At 37.6% G+C, this 17,844-nt stretch overlaps 2 protein-coding genes across 4 annotated transcripts; both read left to right on the top strand.

The window, feature by feature from the left end:
• The first annotated feature begins 402 nt into the window (after window positions 1-402).
• LOC118109392 (protein PIGBOS1) lies at window positions 403-1,779 on the top strand. The gene is made up of 2 exons (XM_035156488.1): window positions 403-563; window positions 1,437-1,779. The coding sequence occupies exon 2, from the start codon at window positions 1,478-1,480 to the stop codon at window positions 1,634-1,636; it is 159 nt and encodes a 52-aa protein (XP_035012379.1). The 5' UTR covers window positions 403-563; window positions 1,437-1,477; the 3' UTR covers window positions 1,637-1,779.
• A 2,065-nt stretch (window positions 1,780-3,844) lies between these two features.
• On the top strand, window positions 3,845-16,070 carry rab27a (RAB27A, member RAS oncogene family). Of its 3 annotated transcripts, none has more exons than XM_035162702.2 (6): window positions 3,845-4,099; window positions 10,017-10,185; window positions 11,889-11,974; window positions 12,086-12,189; window positions 12,842-12,959; window positions 13,853-16,070. In XM_035162702.2, exons 2-6 carry the CDS (start codon window positions 10,033-10,035, stop codon window positions 14,046-14,048), a joined length of 657 nt encoding a protein of 218 aa, XP_035018593.1. In that variant the 5' UTR covers window positions 3,845-4,099; window positions 10,017-10,032; the 3' UTR covers window positions 14,049-16,070. The 3 variants fall into 3 exon arrangements, with proteins under 3 accessions (XP_035018593.1, XP_035018575.1, XP_035018585.1); XM_035162684.2 differs by having other exon boundaries at window positions 3,852-4,099; window positions 12,842-12,965; XM_035162694.2 differs by lacking the exon at window positions 3,845-4,099 and adding an exon at window positions 6,803-6,934 and having other exon boundaries at window positions 12,842-12,965.
• Window positions 16,071-17,844: the final 1,774 nt, after the last annotated feature.

Below are 17,844 nucleotides of genomic sequence, written 5' to 3' on the forward strand. Positions count from 1 at the left end.
AGCCTCAGAAACATTTGGGTCGGGTCACTTCCATCTGTAGTTAAACACGATCAGATTATAAAACTGTGGGCCCTCAGGCACAAACATGAAGAGGGGACCTTCTCTTCACCTACGTTGGACACCCAGACTGAAATAATAATAATAATAACAATAATAATATTAACAATGACGATAATAATAATAACTATTACTACTACTAAACAAATCTAAATAAGCCCAATAAGAGAAATGAAAAATACAGCATATACAATAATACTGTGTATTCAACAGGAGATAACAGATCGTTTTTAGTTCACTCACATCTGTTGTTACTTTAGCTGAACGAAATTAATGATTTTAAGTTTCTCATCTGAATGTAAGAGCGGGAGGTGTGTTCCTGTTTCCTCCAGCAGGTGGCGAGCTGCAGCTAGTTGCTCTGCCCGGAGTCACAGCAGAAGAAGAACGCTTGGCTGTTGTATGTTGTGATCTTGGAGAATCTGTTACATGTGTTCACCTCCACGTGCCTCTGTCTGTTTGAGTGTGTGTGTGTGTTTCACAAACGCCCCCAACAAACCGTCTCGTCGGTGAGTTTGAATTGTTCCAGAGAATCGTTCACGAACAGTTAAAATGTCACGTTTGACTTTAATTCAGGTTTAACCGACAGGAAATGATCAAGCTTGCAGAGGCTCTGTCCTCATGTCCGGTCTTGGTTCTTCAAAATAAGACTCGTTGAAATGTGGCACATCCTCATATTTGAGAAGCTGACTTACTTACTTTTACAGTGATCAATATGGACAAATGTCAATTATCTTTCAGTTGGTCAACTAATCCGTTTAAGGACTTTTTATAGTTATTATTAAGACTTGTAGGTTAGGATATAAAAATAAAACACAAATTACAAAATACAGCACAAAAATATAGAATAAAGTCATCATACTACTTTATTGTTAAATAAAGGCCCCATTCCCAGCTCTAAATGATACACACAGACACTCTTAATAATGCATGTCAGATAGCAGACGTTATCAGGTTTTACTTATCATGAGTCTTTGACTGTTAATTGGAAAATTTGGACCAATCATTATGTAAAGAATCACCAGTTTCTCTTAAGGTTCATCAAACATGATGAGATCTTGAATTGTGGCTATTATAAAACAGTAATATTTCAGTGTGTCCAGCTGCACTGTGACTGTGTGTCAGTCCACTTTTGCAGGCATCTGTAGAAAGTAACCAGGCGTGGAGGATTAACAGTATTCTGTGATTTAAGGAGTTTTTAACACTCTTGTTCATACAGAAATACAATATGATAGCACTGGATATGATTTTAAAAACTTGTCTCAGCCAGCAGCACATCAGTTTACCTGCACTGTATGGAGATGCACTAACAATATCTAAGCAACAATTTATGATGAATGTTTTGCAATGTCTTTAATAACACCACTTAATTTTTCTTTTAGGATCATCTGGTGTCTCAAGACGACACCAGACTAAAGGAGTCATGTTTAGACGAAGAGTACCTATCCCACAGATGGCCGTGGCCATGCTGCTCGGAGTTGCTGGTGGTTTATATATCTACAGACCCTTTTTTGAGCCGGTGCTGAAAAAGTCAAGTAAGCAAAACCCGGCTGAGACGAAGAAAGAGAATGAAACAGACTGAAACAAATCATCACTTCACAGACAGAAGCCAGGAGAACAACACTGGACTGTCAGAGCTGGAGGCTGAACAAAAGACAAGACCTGTGTGGATAAATGCGCTCTGTGTAATTGTTAATGTACAGAATAAAATATTTGATAATTTGACTTGTTTTCATGGAAATCCAAATCTTACAAAGGGAGACAAAACTCACATTTGTCCTAATTAATTTTGCCTTGAACAAAAGATCACAATTAGGTTTGGTCTGAGTCTAAATATCTTTTAAAACTCAACTGAAAGCTTTGTAAAGCCACAGTCTTGAGTGACCACCAGGCATTCATGATTAACCATGTTTGTACCACAGCCAGAACCTGGAAGAATTTCAGCGACTTGGCTCCTTTGCAAGATTTCCAATGTTCTTTCCCCACAGGGATGAACATATTCTCAGGAAACAAGGTCTGTGGTTCAGATAAGCCTAAAAATGTATGAAATTTAGTTTTTCAATTCATAAAATCAACAATCTATTTTATGTGTCAGGGGTGAAAAAAGTCTTAAAAACTTCAATTGGAATCTTCACTTACAATGTGGTGGAAGAAGTAGATGGAAATACTAAAATAGTGAAAGAGTAACACGATATAAAAATGTTTGCACAGAAGGAGGAGCTTCCACTGGGATCAGAGTAGGATGGGACCTCTTCATGGCCTCACCCATGTCCGGACAGACTTGAAAAACAGTAAATCTTAATCTCATGTCTAACTAAAACTGTCAAATAATTGGAGTGGAGTCAAAAGCACTACACCTCTCTTTGAACTGTGGTGGAGTAAAAAGCATAAAGTGACATGAAATGAGAATAAAGCACTTGAGTGTAAGTATATTTTACTGAGTAACTGTTGAAAGTCGATCATAAGAACTGTTGCTGCTGAACCTCCACCAGACAATAAAGAGTGATAATAAGAGTGCTTGATTTGTGAAATGTCACAGTTGTGGTCATAGTAATTTTGGTACATTTAAAACTGTGTCACTCAGCAAACCCCATGATGAACATGCTGAGAAGTGAAATTCTCTTTTGGACTGACCAGCTGGCATTAAAACTAATATTAAAATTTAAATTCAACTTTTAACGCATCCTATGACGGTTAACGCATCTCAAAATACACCCAAGCATGTTAGAAGAAATAGATCCTCCCAGTCAATTGAATATGTTAGATAAAATGAGACACGAGTTTTCAGATTGAGTGTTTCAGCACATTCAAATTTAAAAACTAATCATAGTCTGGGATTAAAATGCTGAAACATTTTTTGTCAGTTTCTTTTGTAACAATAGGTTTTACTATGAAAGTGCAGTGGTATTTCATATTTATATTAATTTTAGTCTAGAGGAGTGTATCCAGAGGCTGAATTATGGCTTCCTCTTGCCAAACAGGGCAAGATCCTGTCCGACTTCACTGTCTGATCATTTGTTCTTGTTACACATGAGGTTTTACATACAGTCGATAAAGCTGATGATATATGTAAACTTTATCAAAACAAATTATTTGTCCCCAAACAACAAAATACTTCAAATTACTAATTAAATCACCCCGCACCATTTAAAGGTTTAGTGTGTATAATTTAGCGCCATCTAGTGGTGAAGTTGCATGTTGCAGCTGAACACCCCTCACCTCAGCCTCCCCTTCCAAACATGACAGAGAACCTGTGGTAGCCTTCAGTTGTGATAAAAACTCAAAAGGTATTTAATTTGTCAGTTTGGACTAGTGTAAAAAAAAAACATGGCGGCCTCCGTAGAGAGGACCCGCTTTCAATATAAATATAAAATATTTAAATAAAAAGGTCCCATTCTACGACAATTCGTACAATTTAGATGATCACACACAATAGTGAAAATATCACTAGGATTACTTTATATTCAAGTACTGCCAAAAGATCCCTTTCACCTAAATCTTACACACATCCCTCCACGGTAAAAGTAATGAGTAACGTAAAAGTAATCTGTGACGTAAAAGTAATCTGTAATGTAAAAGTAATCAGTAAAGTAAAAGTAATGAGTAATGTAAAAGTAATCAGTAAGGTAAAAGTAGGGAGTAATGTAAAAGTAATGAGTAATGTAAAAGTAATCAGTAAGGTAAAAGTAGGGAGTAATGTAAAAGTAATGAGTAATGTAAAAGTAATGAGTAATGTAACGTATGTGTATTATTACAGTGGAGGCGCAGCAGCTCTGGTTGTCACAAGTGTTGCACCGCCCGTTTCCCCTTCACTCATCCGGCTGTGAGTGATCGGTCCGTGGGGAGGAGCTGAGTGTCGGAGACAGAGAGGAGCTGGTGTTCGGTGTTAATGAAGCAGCAGCAGTCGACTCATGGATCACAGGCGACTCTCAAAGTGAAGAACTCCTCCATTTACTTTCCAGCTCTTCGTTATTACTTCTGAAGACGTGAAATCCACTTCCCCAGGACCCAGAGCAGCAGCGGCAGCAGCGACGCCCCGGGGCCGGTGAGTGTTCACACTGTTTTCAGGAAATAACATGACGAACGCAGCCCGAGCGCAGGTTGTAGCATCTGTCAGGAGCGAGGCTCACTCTGGAAACTTCTCCTGTGACTTTATCACACTCTTATCTCTCACTTCTGGCTACAACCACCTCCGCTGTCATGTCGGCTGAGCCGCGGTTTATCAGCCAGAGCTGTGGGAACATTTCTCCACCTGCTTATCATCCTCTGCTCCACTTCTCCTCCACACTTGCTCAATAGCAGTGATCACAACCCCTTCACACCAGTGGAAACGTGTCTCCTCAAGTAGATTTCATATGTGTCACTGGTCTGAGGCGTGTGTGGACACATGTACGTGTGGCAGAGGATCAGACACGTTTCCTTTAAGTTCAGGATCCATATTAAGTTTTTTTTAAAAAGGTGATTATTTCCTGTTTGAGAGGTCACCTGACCTGCACTGGCAACCACATGAGGACCAGCTGAGGGTCATTAGTTTTTCTGTTTGTTTCACTTAATTGATTTTAGTGTTTGTTTGTTTGTTTGTTTGTTTGCAGATAAGCCCTCAGGTATTTTCCTTAGCAGATATTTAGCTTTTAAAGATGCTTGGTGTTCCCATGCTCAAAGTCTTTCCATGTACGTCCTCATCATCTTAGTGCTGCACCCTTCTCTTCTGGAGTAGTTAAACTGAAGTTAGTGGTATGTGCATATCCGGATTTTCCCCGGTAGCTGCCAGCCTCTGAGTTGGACGGCTGCCCAGGGTGGGTCCTCCACTCCTCCACTCCTCCCTGACAAATGATTAAAGCTGCTTTTGTGTTTGCTGCTCCGCTCGGCTGTTTGCTGGCTGGTGGTGGGTATACACGCCTGCTAATCACAGCTACCAGGTTCACTCCCACTGCAGGAGTTTGCCCAACAGATAGCGAGGTGCAGCTCAGAGCTTCCCAACTTCTGCTTTTTAAAACTCTATTTACACAGGAAAGGGTTGTAAGAGATGATATGTTTTTCTTTTTTCTTCATTTTATCGATAGAGACATGTGGAATACAGGTGAACAGGTTCAGTATTTAAATATATATATTAGCATATTTAACAAACGAGGCATGTCAAAAAACCAACAAACAAGCAAATAAACCCGCCCACCGTTAGCCACAATTCAAACTTAAGGATTTACTTTTCCTACAACACTACAGTATTATCTTTATCTCACCTTTCTTATCTTTATTTTCCCACAAGGGGAAATAATTTGTGCTAATTTCTGTTAAGCATATCAATAGCACTTACACAAGTATTTTTGTCTTCCGAACGGGCGCCCTGTAATGGTGGCCTGAGGGCAAAAGTTCAAACTCCCTCTTGAGAGGATGATCACAACAGTCCAATGGTGTGTCAATCAGACAAGGGGAGTACAGAGTAATCCTTAATCAGGAGGAATACAGGCAGGTTATTAAAATATGAAACCAAAGGTTGCTATTTCCTAGTGAAATGATCCCAACATCCTCAAAGGGCTTATTTAATCTTTTTAAGGCTCAGGAAAAACATGGTACCTTTTAGCCAGGCACACAAAGATGGTGAGGCAGGAGATTTCCAATATTTCATAATAACGTCCTTTTCTTTAGGACCAATTCAACATTTGTCCCGAGCGTTCTGGTCAAGATGGAGGACATTTTCAATAAGTTACAGATAGAGAATCATAGGACAGAGAAAACATAAATGATAACACACATGAGGCCATTTCTGCTGCTTCTGATTTAGACAGTCCAACATGGTGGAGTCCTGCTTCCACAGGTGTAGTTTACAGAACTCATGTTATTTAGGAAAATACCAACACTCAGTCTTCTTACACCCTCGGTGGTCAATGCAGACATGGATTTTAATTCACATATTAATTCTGCAAATGCAGCTGCAACACAGGATGATGTTGATGTAAATATTTTTTTAAATGCCACAGTGTTATTCAGTCTTTGCACTCAGGGCATTATTACACTCGAGGCCAAAATGCGTTATGGGAACCTGTTGATCGCTGCCTCTCCCTCTTTCTGCACATTGTATTTATAATGATCATTGATTACTTTGTAGTCATTTTTTAAGACTCACATTTTTGTAGTAAAATGCACCTTGTATAAGTTTACCCCCCGATTCATTATCCGCACCGATGGCTACTCTGTCACAGTGAGCGGTGATAATTTTATAAAGATGTACTACTGACATCACATGGTGTTAGTTTTTCATGGTGTTTCAGCTAATCGGCTTTGAGGAGAAATAAATATTGCATTCCTCTTTGTTAATGACTTTTTTTATCTTCTCAGTTGTAATAAGCGACATACTTTCATTGAAACTCAAAAGATACCATCAAAGCTGATACGATCTGATACACGGAGCATCTCACCAGCCTGAAGATGTTGCTTCCTTCCTGGGTAGAAAAGTTCTAGTTGTCAGTAAAAACACAGATAAATTTAGTCCAGATGCTTGTGAGGCCTTTTCCTCATGAGGGGAAGTTCTGCATTATAAGACTATAATGTATCCTTCATGATTCCTTACGTATGAAAAGTAATAATTAAAGTTGATTTATCAAGATGGCAATCGGTAAGAACAGTCAGGTTTCTCAGAGAGGAGCTTTCTGAATGTCTTCATGTCTCTTTCTTTTCTCACCAGCTCTGTTGTGTTTACGTTCACAAGGCAGGTGGGGGTGTTGTTGTTTCAGAGAGGTTTGTGTTAAGGCAGTAAAGAGGATACGACTTCTGGTTCTTTCTGACTGCTTGCTACACTCTGTTTTCTTTCCTCAAACAAGATCACACTCTCCATCGGAGCTCGCTTCCCTTTCACAGATGTGATCGGGCCGAGAAGTGCACTGTGAGTAAAAGGCTTCGCAAAATTTAAACGTGTGTATTAGACATACAGTATTTAATTATGAATGATCGTTTACTTTATTTTCAAGATAACTTTGGTTAACATGGGATTATACCAGTTCTTGTTTTCTAACAGAGTCGTCTAAAAAGCCTGATTATAGTCTGCAGAAGTTTGCTGACACAATCTGCATGTGTGTGGTTTAGCTTTACTGCGTCACTTCCAGGGCCTGTTTATACTGAACCACACAACATGTAGTTACTTAAGCTTGTGTCAGGGATTTTAAATACTGATAAGAGTAACATGGGTAGTATCGTAATTTATATGTGCAGATTAATTCGACCCTCAGCTGTTGGATCACTTTATAACTAAGCTCTTTAAACAAGACTGTTCCACCACCCAATGTATGAAAGGAGCTTTTTCACGCTCACATTTTGATGTGTTTATTAGGTACAAATAGCTAAAACAATACATGCTCCCTTTGTGGAGTTTATAATGTTCAGGTGTTAGTGAAAAAACTTTAGACGGACACAGATTTCACTTTATGATCAGGATGGAGGTTGGTCCTTGTTGATATGAATGGATTCGAAAACATTTTTAGAATCATGGACCAAAAAATAAGGTGCAGGACAGATTCACACAAACTGCCACGTCCATAATGATCATAAATGTGAATCAACATATCAGTTTCAACAAAACTGAACATTCTAGCAGCCACAAATGCAGCATTTACTAGTTGAACCTAATACATTGGCATGGTGTACTTGCTGGCAGGGCCTTTGAATGAAAGACAAGAGGAAAGTGGTGCACCGAAAGATCAAATGAGATGGAAAGTTTTAAGTTAGCGTTCTTGCTCACATGTCAATTTGAAGATGCATGTACAGAGGTGAGGAATGTGGTTTTCACTGACTGACACAAAGCTGCTTCGCAATGTTACACTGTACGGTGGCAGTTTACAGTGAGGGAGGTTATTTAAGGGGATCATGTGACCAGCTATGGATTTGTGGTTGCTTTGCCTCACAGTGAGAAATGAAAATGTAAACGAGAGGCCAAGCAGTCATTTCACACACTTGTACATAGAAATCATTTTTCATCGAAATCCATGAATTATACCCTTGGGAAATGGTGAAGTTGTTAAAGAACATGATGCAATGTTGAAGATCTGAGCTGCGATTCAACAGATCCTTCCCTGACCCATACCACATCCTGCCCCCAAGTTCTCTGGAAATCCGTTCTGTTGTTTTTATGCAATCTTGCTTACAAACAAACCTCCCTGGCGAAGATAATCATTATATATCCATAAAGCAGAGTTAGAAACTGAATCCCAACAGTAAATCATAAGATCAGTAATCAGGTAATGAGATTAGAAATTAAAGTTTATCAAGTCAAAGCAGGAACCTGAGAGGATATTGTTAAAGATAAAAGGAATGTCAGACACAAATAATCATCGCATTAAAGCAGGAGTTTCCAGAATTTGTCTCTTAGTGGCTGAGCTCATCGTCTAAAGTCGAGCCGCCCGATGGAAAAGAACTATGGCTTTTAAAGGATTTAAATAGAAGTCTAACATGTTCCAGGGTTCGTTGGGCTGAGCTCAGTGCTTAAAGATGCTGTTTCCATCTGACCACATTTATCATGGATCTTGATTTTGCACGAGACCTTAAGCAGCTTATGTCTCCAGATGAAAGGTCCAGTGGGTTTTACACAGAAAGAATTTAAGACTTGTCTGAAAACTTTTCTATGCAGTGGTCACATGATGCATCTGCGCTCTCTCCTGATTGTTTTGACTAGAATTAGTCGACCGTTAGTAACAAGAATGTTGGATCAAGTAGATATCAAAGGAAGCTGCTCATACTCGATGTGTAAATGTGAGAATAATTTCATACTTAGTTCCTTAACTAAAATAACTTCCACATTTACTGTGTAAAACTACATTCTACTACTAATTTCTGGATGTTGTAATAAGGTGAGAAAACTCAAGTGTTTTCTGTTTTGTTATGTGACTGTGACTGTGAATTTAAAATGTTTCCTGTCACCGTGTCAGCAACATGAAACAGATCTTGCGTTACACACATTAGCCCACAACAGCGTGCGGTGGACGCTGCGGAGGTCTTGCATAATACTAGAGTAAAGGATGTTACACACTAGATTCATGATGTCAGTACTGACTGAGTCCGTCTTATGAACGTGATATTCTGAGGGATGTGGAGGAAATGTCATTACCTGTGGCACAAACATTCGGTCAGACCCGAGGATGAGGTGATGAACACATTTATTTGGGCCATAACTGTTACTGTTACATAGTCGTTATGACAATTTCACACAGATATTAAATAGGATAAGTATTCTGGCAGTGCTGGCATTTAAATCGAATAGTGCAAATGTCAACTTCACTGTGACATCGTAATGTTCTGCACAAACACAAGGGGAGATTGTGACCATATTTCCATTTTTCCACCTCTAAACTGTGGTTGTTTGTATTGATCTGAAATTCCTTCCATTGCTCCACTGCATGTATTAGTCTGAACGGACATGGATGTAAAACTGCAACCTGACTGTTGACTGGCTGTTGACCTGAACCAGAATGAGGAAGGAACATGTTTAAAGATGATAGGCAGTATTATCGTTATTGTTTATTCAACATATAATAAGAAAAGGTGGTTTGATTATGTGTTTGGAGACAAATATATTGACTCACAGCTGTTTCCATTTGTGTTGCCTCCTCTCAGGACTGTGTGCTGTACAAACTGGCTTTGATTGAGACATCTTTTAATAGCTTTTAGTTTATTTATTTAGTTTTACATAAAGACTTTAAATATAAAGTTTTGACAATAATTGAATCCTGTGGCACAGAGTAATGAGTTATATCAGGCTTTGGCTACACAGACAGTTGTTATACATCCATGTAATTAAATATCCATAATTACATGGATGTATAGGGTTGGCTGATGTTTAATTGCTTGGATAAGATGTAGATTGTTAGGGTTTTGGTCCAACTGTTGTCATCTGGGGAATAAAAAACGTTTCAATTTCAGATATATTTCTGTGGCACCGAGTGTGATTGTTGATTTGTTTTGTTTGTGCGTTTCAGATATTAAGGACTCACAATGTCGGATGGGGACTATGATTACCTCATCAAATTCCTAGCCCTCGGTGACTCCGGCGTGGGAAAAACCAGCTTCCTCTACCAATACACAGATGGCACGTTTAACTCCAAGTTCATCACCACAGTCGGGATAGACTTCAGAGAAAAACGAGTGGTAGGTTCAATCGCCTTTGAATGAAATAGTAAAATAAAGGATAGAGTGGAGTTGTTAGCGCGGTAAAAGCACACGTGGATGCTACGCTCAACTCATTTCCTTGCTTCTAAGTGTTTCCACAAGCTCTTGTTGTTGCCTAATTAAGAGCTTTAACGCATTCCTACACCATTAAGTAAGACCGGTGTAACAAAAGACTACTGATGAAGGTTGCACCAGAAATCTGAGCACTGACTGATGTCGGTGAGCAGAACCCTCCTTAAGAATAAACACTTCATGCCATTGGCAAACAGCTGAGCAGTGTTCATATTTACTCAATACTCCGTCTCTAATGCTGCTGACCTCCTCCTGCAGGAATGTGCCTGACTAATTGTTTTATCACGACTATACAGGACATTAACAGTCAGTTCTGTTTACTTACTGAATTTAAGTTCCCTTTAATTTCTCTTCATTTCACGTCTTTCATCGGTTCTTATTAAAATTTACAGCAGGTTAATGCTGCATGAGAATATCTTCCAAAGTAAAGTGATTTGAAAAGTTGCATTAACTATAAAATCGCCACTTTCAGAGCAGCTCTTTTTAAACGCCAAAAATAGTTGTCATGGTTAAAGCACAATAATTAATTACAATGTGACTTCAAACATCTCCCTAACCCCTCCCCTGGTTGCTGGCTGAGGAAAGTGTTTGTTGCACTGATGAAGAGATGATAGAAAACATGTGGAGATTATTATTAGGAATTAAATGTGAAATAACACTGGGCCCTTTTTATTAAAGTCCCTCCCTGAACTGTTGGATGAGGATGGAACACTAATAACAAAACACATATATTTTACCATCAAATAGCAGATTAATGCTGCTCATTTTGGGATTACAAATGTTTTTTTTTTTATAACAATCTGGTTTGTTTAATCTTTTAAAGCACTGAAATGCAGGGTTTATATTTGACTTATTTATTCATGAATAAACAAGATACCTTTTATGAGTGTTGTATTCTGCATTGCAACATGTATGTAGGTACTGATTTTGATATTTGATTGACAGAGATTACTGGTGTAGAAATAGATACTGTGTCCTCACACACTATGACAATGTGTGAGATCACGGCACAAGGCTCGGATACATATAAACACATATTTAAAGAGATTTGAGTCCTCTTCCGGTCGGTTCCACCTCAGCCCCTTTGCTGTGCGTCTTTTATCAATAAAGGTGAAATGCCCCCCAAAAAAACAAAACTCACACACATATTGTTTAGTCTGTAAATCCTTAAAAGTTTATTTGTTTAAAATTGAATTTGCCTTGAAACCTATTTATATTTTGTGTGTGTCACTTCTCTCCCCACCACACTTCTCCTGTGAGCTCAAGTCACTCACTTGTAGCTGAGTAAACTCCGGTCTATAGCAGATATAACAATATTACCGACATAGCAACAGGAGCTACTCTTTTGAGGCCGGGCCGTTGGTTGCTCTCCTCTGACTTCTCGCTACAGCTCAAACAAATGCATACATGAGTAACTGGATGGGTGTTGCCATGTATTTCTTGTCTTTCACTAGTTGTACTTGTTTTTTCTAGTGGAGGCAAGTGCTCTTAATCGTGTTCCCACAACAGGATGATGATGTCCTTGTTCTTGTTTTATAACTAGCTGGTAAATGTAGAGCAGAGAAGGTCCTGTTAGTTTTTGATGTTACGTTTTTCTTTTTTTCTCTCAGGTCTACAAATCCTCAGGTCAAGATGGATCCTCAGGTAAAGGGCAGAAGATCCACATGCAGCTGTGGGACACTGCCGGACAGGAGAGGTACATGAAGCACTTAATCACCTTACTGAAACTCCTATATCATATCACCTCTCCTGTGTCTTTATCATAAGTAATTCCATTTCTCATGAAGTCTTTTCTGAATGATTTTAGGTTTCGGAGTTTGACGACCGCGTTCTTCAGAGATGCGATGGGTTTCCTCCTCCTGTTTGACCTCACAAATGAGCAAAGTTTCCTCAATGTCCGAAACTGGATGAGTACGTTCATCTGTTGTCATTAAAGCTGATGATTCTACAGATAATCACCACACAAATCTTTTATTTTAAGAGAAATACGAGTGCAAACGACATTTCATTCTGTTAGATTTCTTGTTATTTGTTCACAAAAGCTTTGAGTCTGGCTCATGTAGCATCCGATAATAGATTGTTGTTAGATGTGTGCTAAATGTGTCTCTTCCAGTTAAAATTCTCTTTGTGCAAATGTTATTTTGCCCAAATCTGCTGCATTTTCTCTGCTCAAATATCTTATTTCCGGTGGATATGATCCACTAATGGTAGCAGGGTTTGGCGATGTCTACCACATTGGCGTAGGACAGTGAAACACCCCGATGGATAACGACATTGCTGCGAGTCACATCCTGTTTTACTTAATCCACTTCCACAGCACTTTTATCTTCGTTAATTCCTTGTTACAGACGCCTGACAAACTTTTTCTGAGTTGTGTTTACTGTAAGGAGAGGGAATGTTTCTCTTACTGCTTTTTTCCATTGCGTTATGTGTTTAATTTCCAGTTCACCTCTTTATTTTACATCACAAACTCTGCAGTTTCAAAAAAATGCTGATGGCATCGTAACTCTGCTCCACCTAAATGTAAAAATCACATTAAAACTAAATGTTATGTGTCTTTCAGGTCAGTTACAGATTCACGCATACTGCGAAAATCCAGACATCGTTCTATGTGGCAACAAATGTGACCTGACGGATCAGAGAGCGGTGAAAGAAGACGAGGCACGAGAGTTGGCAGAGAAGTACGGGTATGTCACTGTTTTGATCCATCTGTACATGAACCTCTCCCTCAAACATTTGTCAAGAAGGCAGTGGCTGCATTGTTTGCCAGAGTCTGTGCAGGAGAATGTCTGCCTGAACTGGTCCTCCTCGAAAGGCAAATATTTGAGCATGTGTAAAATATCCTGCTCTGGCCCCATTAGACACACCTGAAGTAAAAACACAGATATCGTAGAGGATGTGAACTTTATAACACGTTTTAAATGTCCTCAGAATAAAACACAGTGTAAAACACATGTCGTCACCCTACGTTAACTGGTTCACAGCATTACCGTCTGTTCCATGTGCCCATTTTCCTGCATAATAATGATTCTCCACACAGACGTTTGTTGTTAATCATCATGTAAATCATAAAGAAATGATCAAATGTTTGATTGATGTTTGTTTTGATTTCAGCGATTTATTTTTTATTTCATTGGAGTCTACGCTTTATGATTTATGTTTTAAACCTGAAAGAATCAGGTTAATTATATTCTGTATTTTTCTTTATATAAAAAATCGTATGAGATCACCAAACACCAGCAAAACGTATTGTTGTCAAGCGTCGTCGTCATTGTTAGCCAAAGCTAATATGCCATAGCATCGAGGACCCAAACTGACAGAATTAACCTAAGTGTATATATATTTTTTTCATTTATTTTTATTTTATTTTGTAAAACTACAGTGTAATTACTGAAACCCAATAGTTTTGAACAATTTAACCTAGATAAGTAGTTTTTGTTAAAAGTAGAAAGTCAAGGGATTACTCTACCGTTTACCTTTTTATTTTATTTTTATTTTTATTTTAACCCATAGAGATGTGTTTCATTGTAATTGGTAGCATCAGTCTGTGACCCAGCAGTTTTCTTCTGTCCAGTATCCCATACTTTGAGACAAGTGCTGCTAACGGGGAGAATGTGAGCCAGGCTGTGGACGTCCTGCTGGACCTCATCATGAGGAGGATGGAACGATGTGTGGACAAGTCGTGGATCCCGGACGGGACCGTCCGAGTTAACGGACTGACCAACTCAGAAATCCCAGAGAACTCGGACCGGAGCAAATGTGCATGTTAGAATGATGAGGAGTCATTTAAGTTACATATGTGTGTCCTTGATACTGGCGATAAAATAGGAAGACAACCACATTCAATGTTTCACAAAGTGAGAGGATTATTTCTGTGTTAGGTCAAACTTAACAGTAATTTGTGCCCATTGCTCCATAAACTGTGCATACTTTTATTGACACCTTATATTATTTGTCAGTACAGATCTCTTGAATATGGACATTTTCACAAGGATTCATGTTATTCATTAATTTTGATTGTGAGTATTGGATATTTATTGCCTGGCTTAAATGTCAATCTTTTCATCACTGCAGTTTACTGATCACATTTTGTATAAACTTTGTGTTCCCTGTTGCAGCAAAGAGCGCAGCCCTGCCAGAAGTGCTATAAATATTCTATCAATACTTTCTGTGAGATTAGCGTGGATTCACTGGTTTTAACTCAAGAAAGAAGTCTCCTTTACTTGTCTTCCTGCAGCCAGATAAATATTGACTGTGATACCTGCTGTCACTGATGCTGGAGGGATATGTGCTTTTAGAAAACTAAATGTAACCAGTGAAACTGATTGTCTGCTGAATGTCCAGCTGAACAATCTCACATGTGCCACTGCCAGAAAAAAGTATAGCTCACATTGACCATCCAGCACAAGCTACTGTACTTGGACTCTCTACACACAGTTTACTTTTCTGACTCAGTTCGTGTGCTTGTTTGTCTGCAAAACATGAATTATGTAACACAGTTAGTTAGTCATGAAAACTTGATTATGTACAGCAACTGGTTTGGCCAATAATAACATAAGCAATAGAGAAAACTGAGAAGTGAACCAGGAGTCTGGTACTTCAGGTCATTTATCCTGCTTTAAAAAAGCACAAATACAACAAATAAAGACACAAATAGAAGTTCAAATTTTCATAATATAAATTTTTAAGAAAGAAAAGTTAATGCTAAATCTCACTGTTGCTTGTGTGTGTATTTTAATAGTTTGAAGAAAAATAATTTCTTGAATTAGATTTTAAAGTTTATACTAATATATCAGTTTCAGTTCGCTCACTTTAGCTCAGTGACTTTTTTTCCTACTGGCTCCATGTTAAATACATCTAAAGTCAAACAATTATTGTCACTAATGACAAAACTTGAGATTTAATTTCCATCTTCAACATTGTAATGATTAAATGATTTTGCTCGGCAGCTTCCAGAGTCTAACTCTGTGAAAATCAAGTAAAACCAGCTTTGGTGAGGCTGACCTTACCTGGATCCTCTGCATTTATACATTTTTGCCATTATTCACTTGTTACAATGCAACAGCTTTAAATCACACATTGTATGTATTTAAGTATTTGCTTCCTCGGCTGATATCATGAAGAATAATATAATACACTTTTATAAAGTACAATGCTATCTTCAGGGGAAATGGGCTGTGGTGCTACATGTATCTCACACAGCAAATGCCACATATTCAATGGGTGTATTTACTATTTCGGTCATATTCTCATTAAATACATTGTAAGAAATAATACAATGGGCTTCAAATGTGTGATAGAAACCTTTTATTGAGAAAGTGTGTTTCAGGTCTTAATGGGATGATAACTAAAGCACAGCACAGTAGCCTGTTCAATCTGGTCATCTTGATATTGATAGATTTTGTATTGACAAGATTTATAAGTAAGGAAATAAAATTGGGTCTGCACTTTAGTTTCTCTTATGGGATGCATTTGAAATGCCAATGCTGAGGATCAGTTTATAATACAACTATATCTTATATTTTACAAAAATGGAAAGAATATATACACTGGGGTTATTTTTCTGAACTGTAATTTCACACAAAAATCATATTGCACTCTATTTCTGTATACAATTGTGAATTTGATGTTTCACTCACTATTTCAAAACAAATAAAATCGTTCACTTAAATAAAATTTGATCATATTAGTCAATAGTCTCAACTGAAATGTTTGATGTTGTCAATTGTCTCACACTTGCATTTGCAAAATATGTAAATTGTGTCCAAAAATAAACATTTCTATTTATGTAATCACTGAAGTAGAATCTCATTTTATATAATAGGTTCTGACAATGTTGACTATGGGCTTTATATGGGCCTAAGTGCAGTTGATATCAGGTCCTATTTTTTGTAGCTGTTTTTAATGTTTTTTTGTAATTTGTGATACTTTAAACTAAATTTTAAAAAGCATTACAGACGTCTGCACATGGGCCCATAATAATAACTTATTTACACGTTTTTACAAATCTATTGCAAAAGTAAAGCAATGACTCACATTTCTTCAGGTTGTCCTGTATATGTCCTCACTTAATCTGGAGACCCTTTTTGTCAATTTAGTTGATTAGATTTAATTAGGGCCCAAGCACCTCCGGTGGGAGGCCCTATTGTATTTCGAAGGATTTGTATTTCCCTTTTTGGGCTTTTTCAGGGCCTAGACATGCTCAAATTGTTACCAAAGTTTGCAGGGGATTCAAAACAAAAGTAACTAAAAGTACAAAAGTAACTAAAAAGTAACTAAAAGTACAAAAGTAACTAAAAAGTAACTAAAAGTACAAAAGTAACTAAAAAGTAACTAAAAGTACAAAAGTAACTAAAAGTACAAAAGTAACTAAAAGTACAAAAGTAACTAAAAAGTAACTAAAAGTACAAAAGTAACTAAAAGTACCAGAAAAGAAAGATAAAGTACAAAGTAACTAAAGTACAAAGTAAAAGTAACAAAGAAAAAGTAACTAAGTTTAAAGTACAAAGTAACTAAAAGTAACTAAAAGTACAAAAGTAACTAAAAGTAACTAAAAGTACGAAAGTAACTAAAAGTAACTAAAAGTACAAAAGTAACTAAAAGTACAAAGTAACTAAAAGTAACTAAAAGTACAAAAGTAACTAAAAGTAAAAGTAACTAAAAGTCAAAGTACAAAGTAACTAAAGTACAAAGTAACTAAAGTAAAAAAAAAAAAGAAAGTACAAAGTAACTAAAGTAACTAAAGTACAAAGTAAAAGTAACTAAAAGTACGAAAGTAACTAAAAAGTAACTAAAAGTACAAAAGTAACTAAAAGTACAAAAGTAACTAAAAAGTAACTAAAAGTACAAAAGTAACTAAAAAGTAACTAAAAGTACGAAAGTAACTAAAAGTACAAAAGTAACTAAAAGTACGAAAGTAACTAAAAAGTAACTAAAAATACAAAAGTAACTAAAAGTACTAAAGTAACTAAAAGTAAATCCGTCTGTCTGTCCGCATTATTTTTAAAAAATTTTTTTTTTTTTGGGACGGACAGATGTCCGTCTGTCTGTCCGTATTATTTAAAAAATTTTGGGACGGACAGACGGACGGATTTAATATATTTTTTTTTTCGTCCGTCTGTCTTTCCGTATTTTGTTTTTTTTTGGGACGGACAGACGGACGGATTTTCCGTGTGACGGACACAGGAAGTGAAGCGTTTGTCCTTGCTGCAGTGCGCAAAACGCATGCAACGCTTGGTCATTGATCGCTCTCTCCACTAACCGCAACAGGCTTCAAAATGCGTGTGCTCGGGCCCGTTAGTGCTACAACGTAGCCCTAGTTTATAATGTTATTTGTATACTGTAACATCCAACAGATGAAAGGCTCATGGCGGCAGTATGCTGTAAATAAATATATAACCTGGTTAATGTTGTCACTGACAAAACATGTTAAATCCATTTTGAATTTAGACTGCCTCCACATCACATCATCAGTCGCAGAAATAAAAAAAGCTGATTCAACCAGAAACTGTAGATAAAGATGGACGATGCGTCTCCACTTCCTCCCACTATCCAGAAATGAAGCCA

Source organism: Hippoglossus stenolepis, chromosome 1 (assembly GCF_022539355.2).
Source record: "Hippoglossus stenolepis isolate QCI-W04-F060 chromosome 1, HSTE1.2, whole genome shotgun sequence".
NCBI lineage: Eukaryota > Metazoa > Chordata > Actinopteri > Pleuronectiformes > Pleuronectidae > Hippoglossus > Hippoglossus stenolepis.

Coding starts and splice junctions, on each gene's coding strand:
- LOC118109392 (XM_035156488.1), top strand. CDS start 1,478: ATGTTTAGACGAAGAGTACCTATCCCACAGATGGCCGTGGCCATGCTG.
- rab27a (XM_035162684.2), top strand. CDS start 10,033: ATGTCGGATGGGGACTATGATTACCTCATCAAATTCCTAGCCCTCGGT. Junction 10,186..11,888: donor ACTTCAGAGAAAAACGAGTG/GTAGGTTCAATC, acceptor TTTTTCTCTCAG/GTCTACAAATCCTCAGGTCA. Junction 12,190..12,841: donor CAATGTCCGAAACTGGATGA/GTACGTTCATCT, acceptor TGTGTCTTTCAG/GTCAGTTACAGATTCACGCA.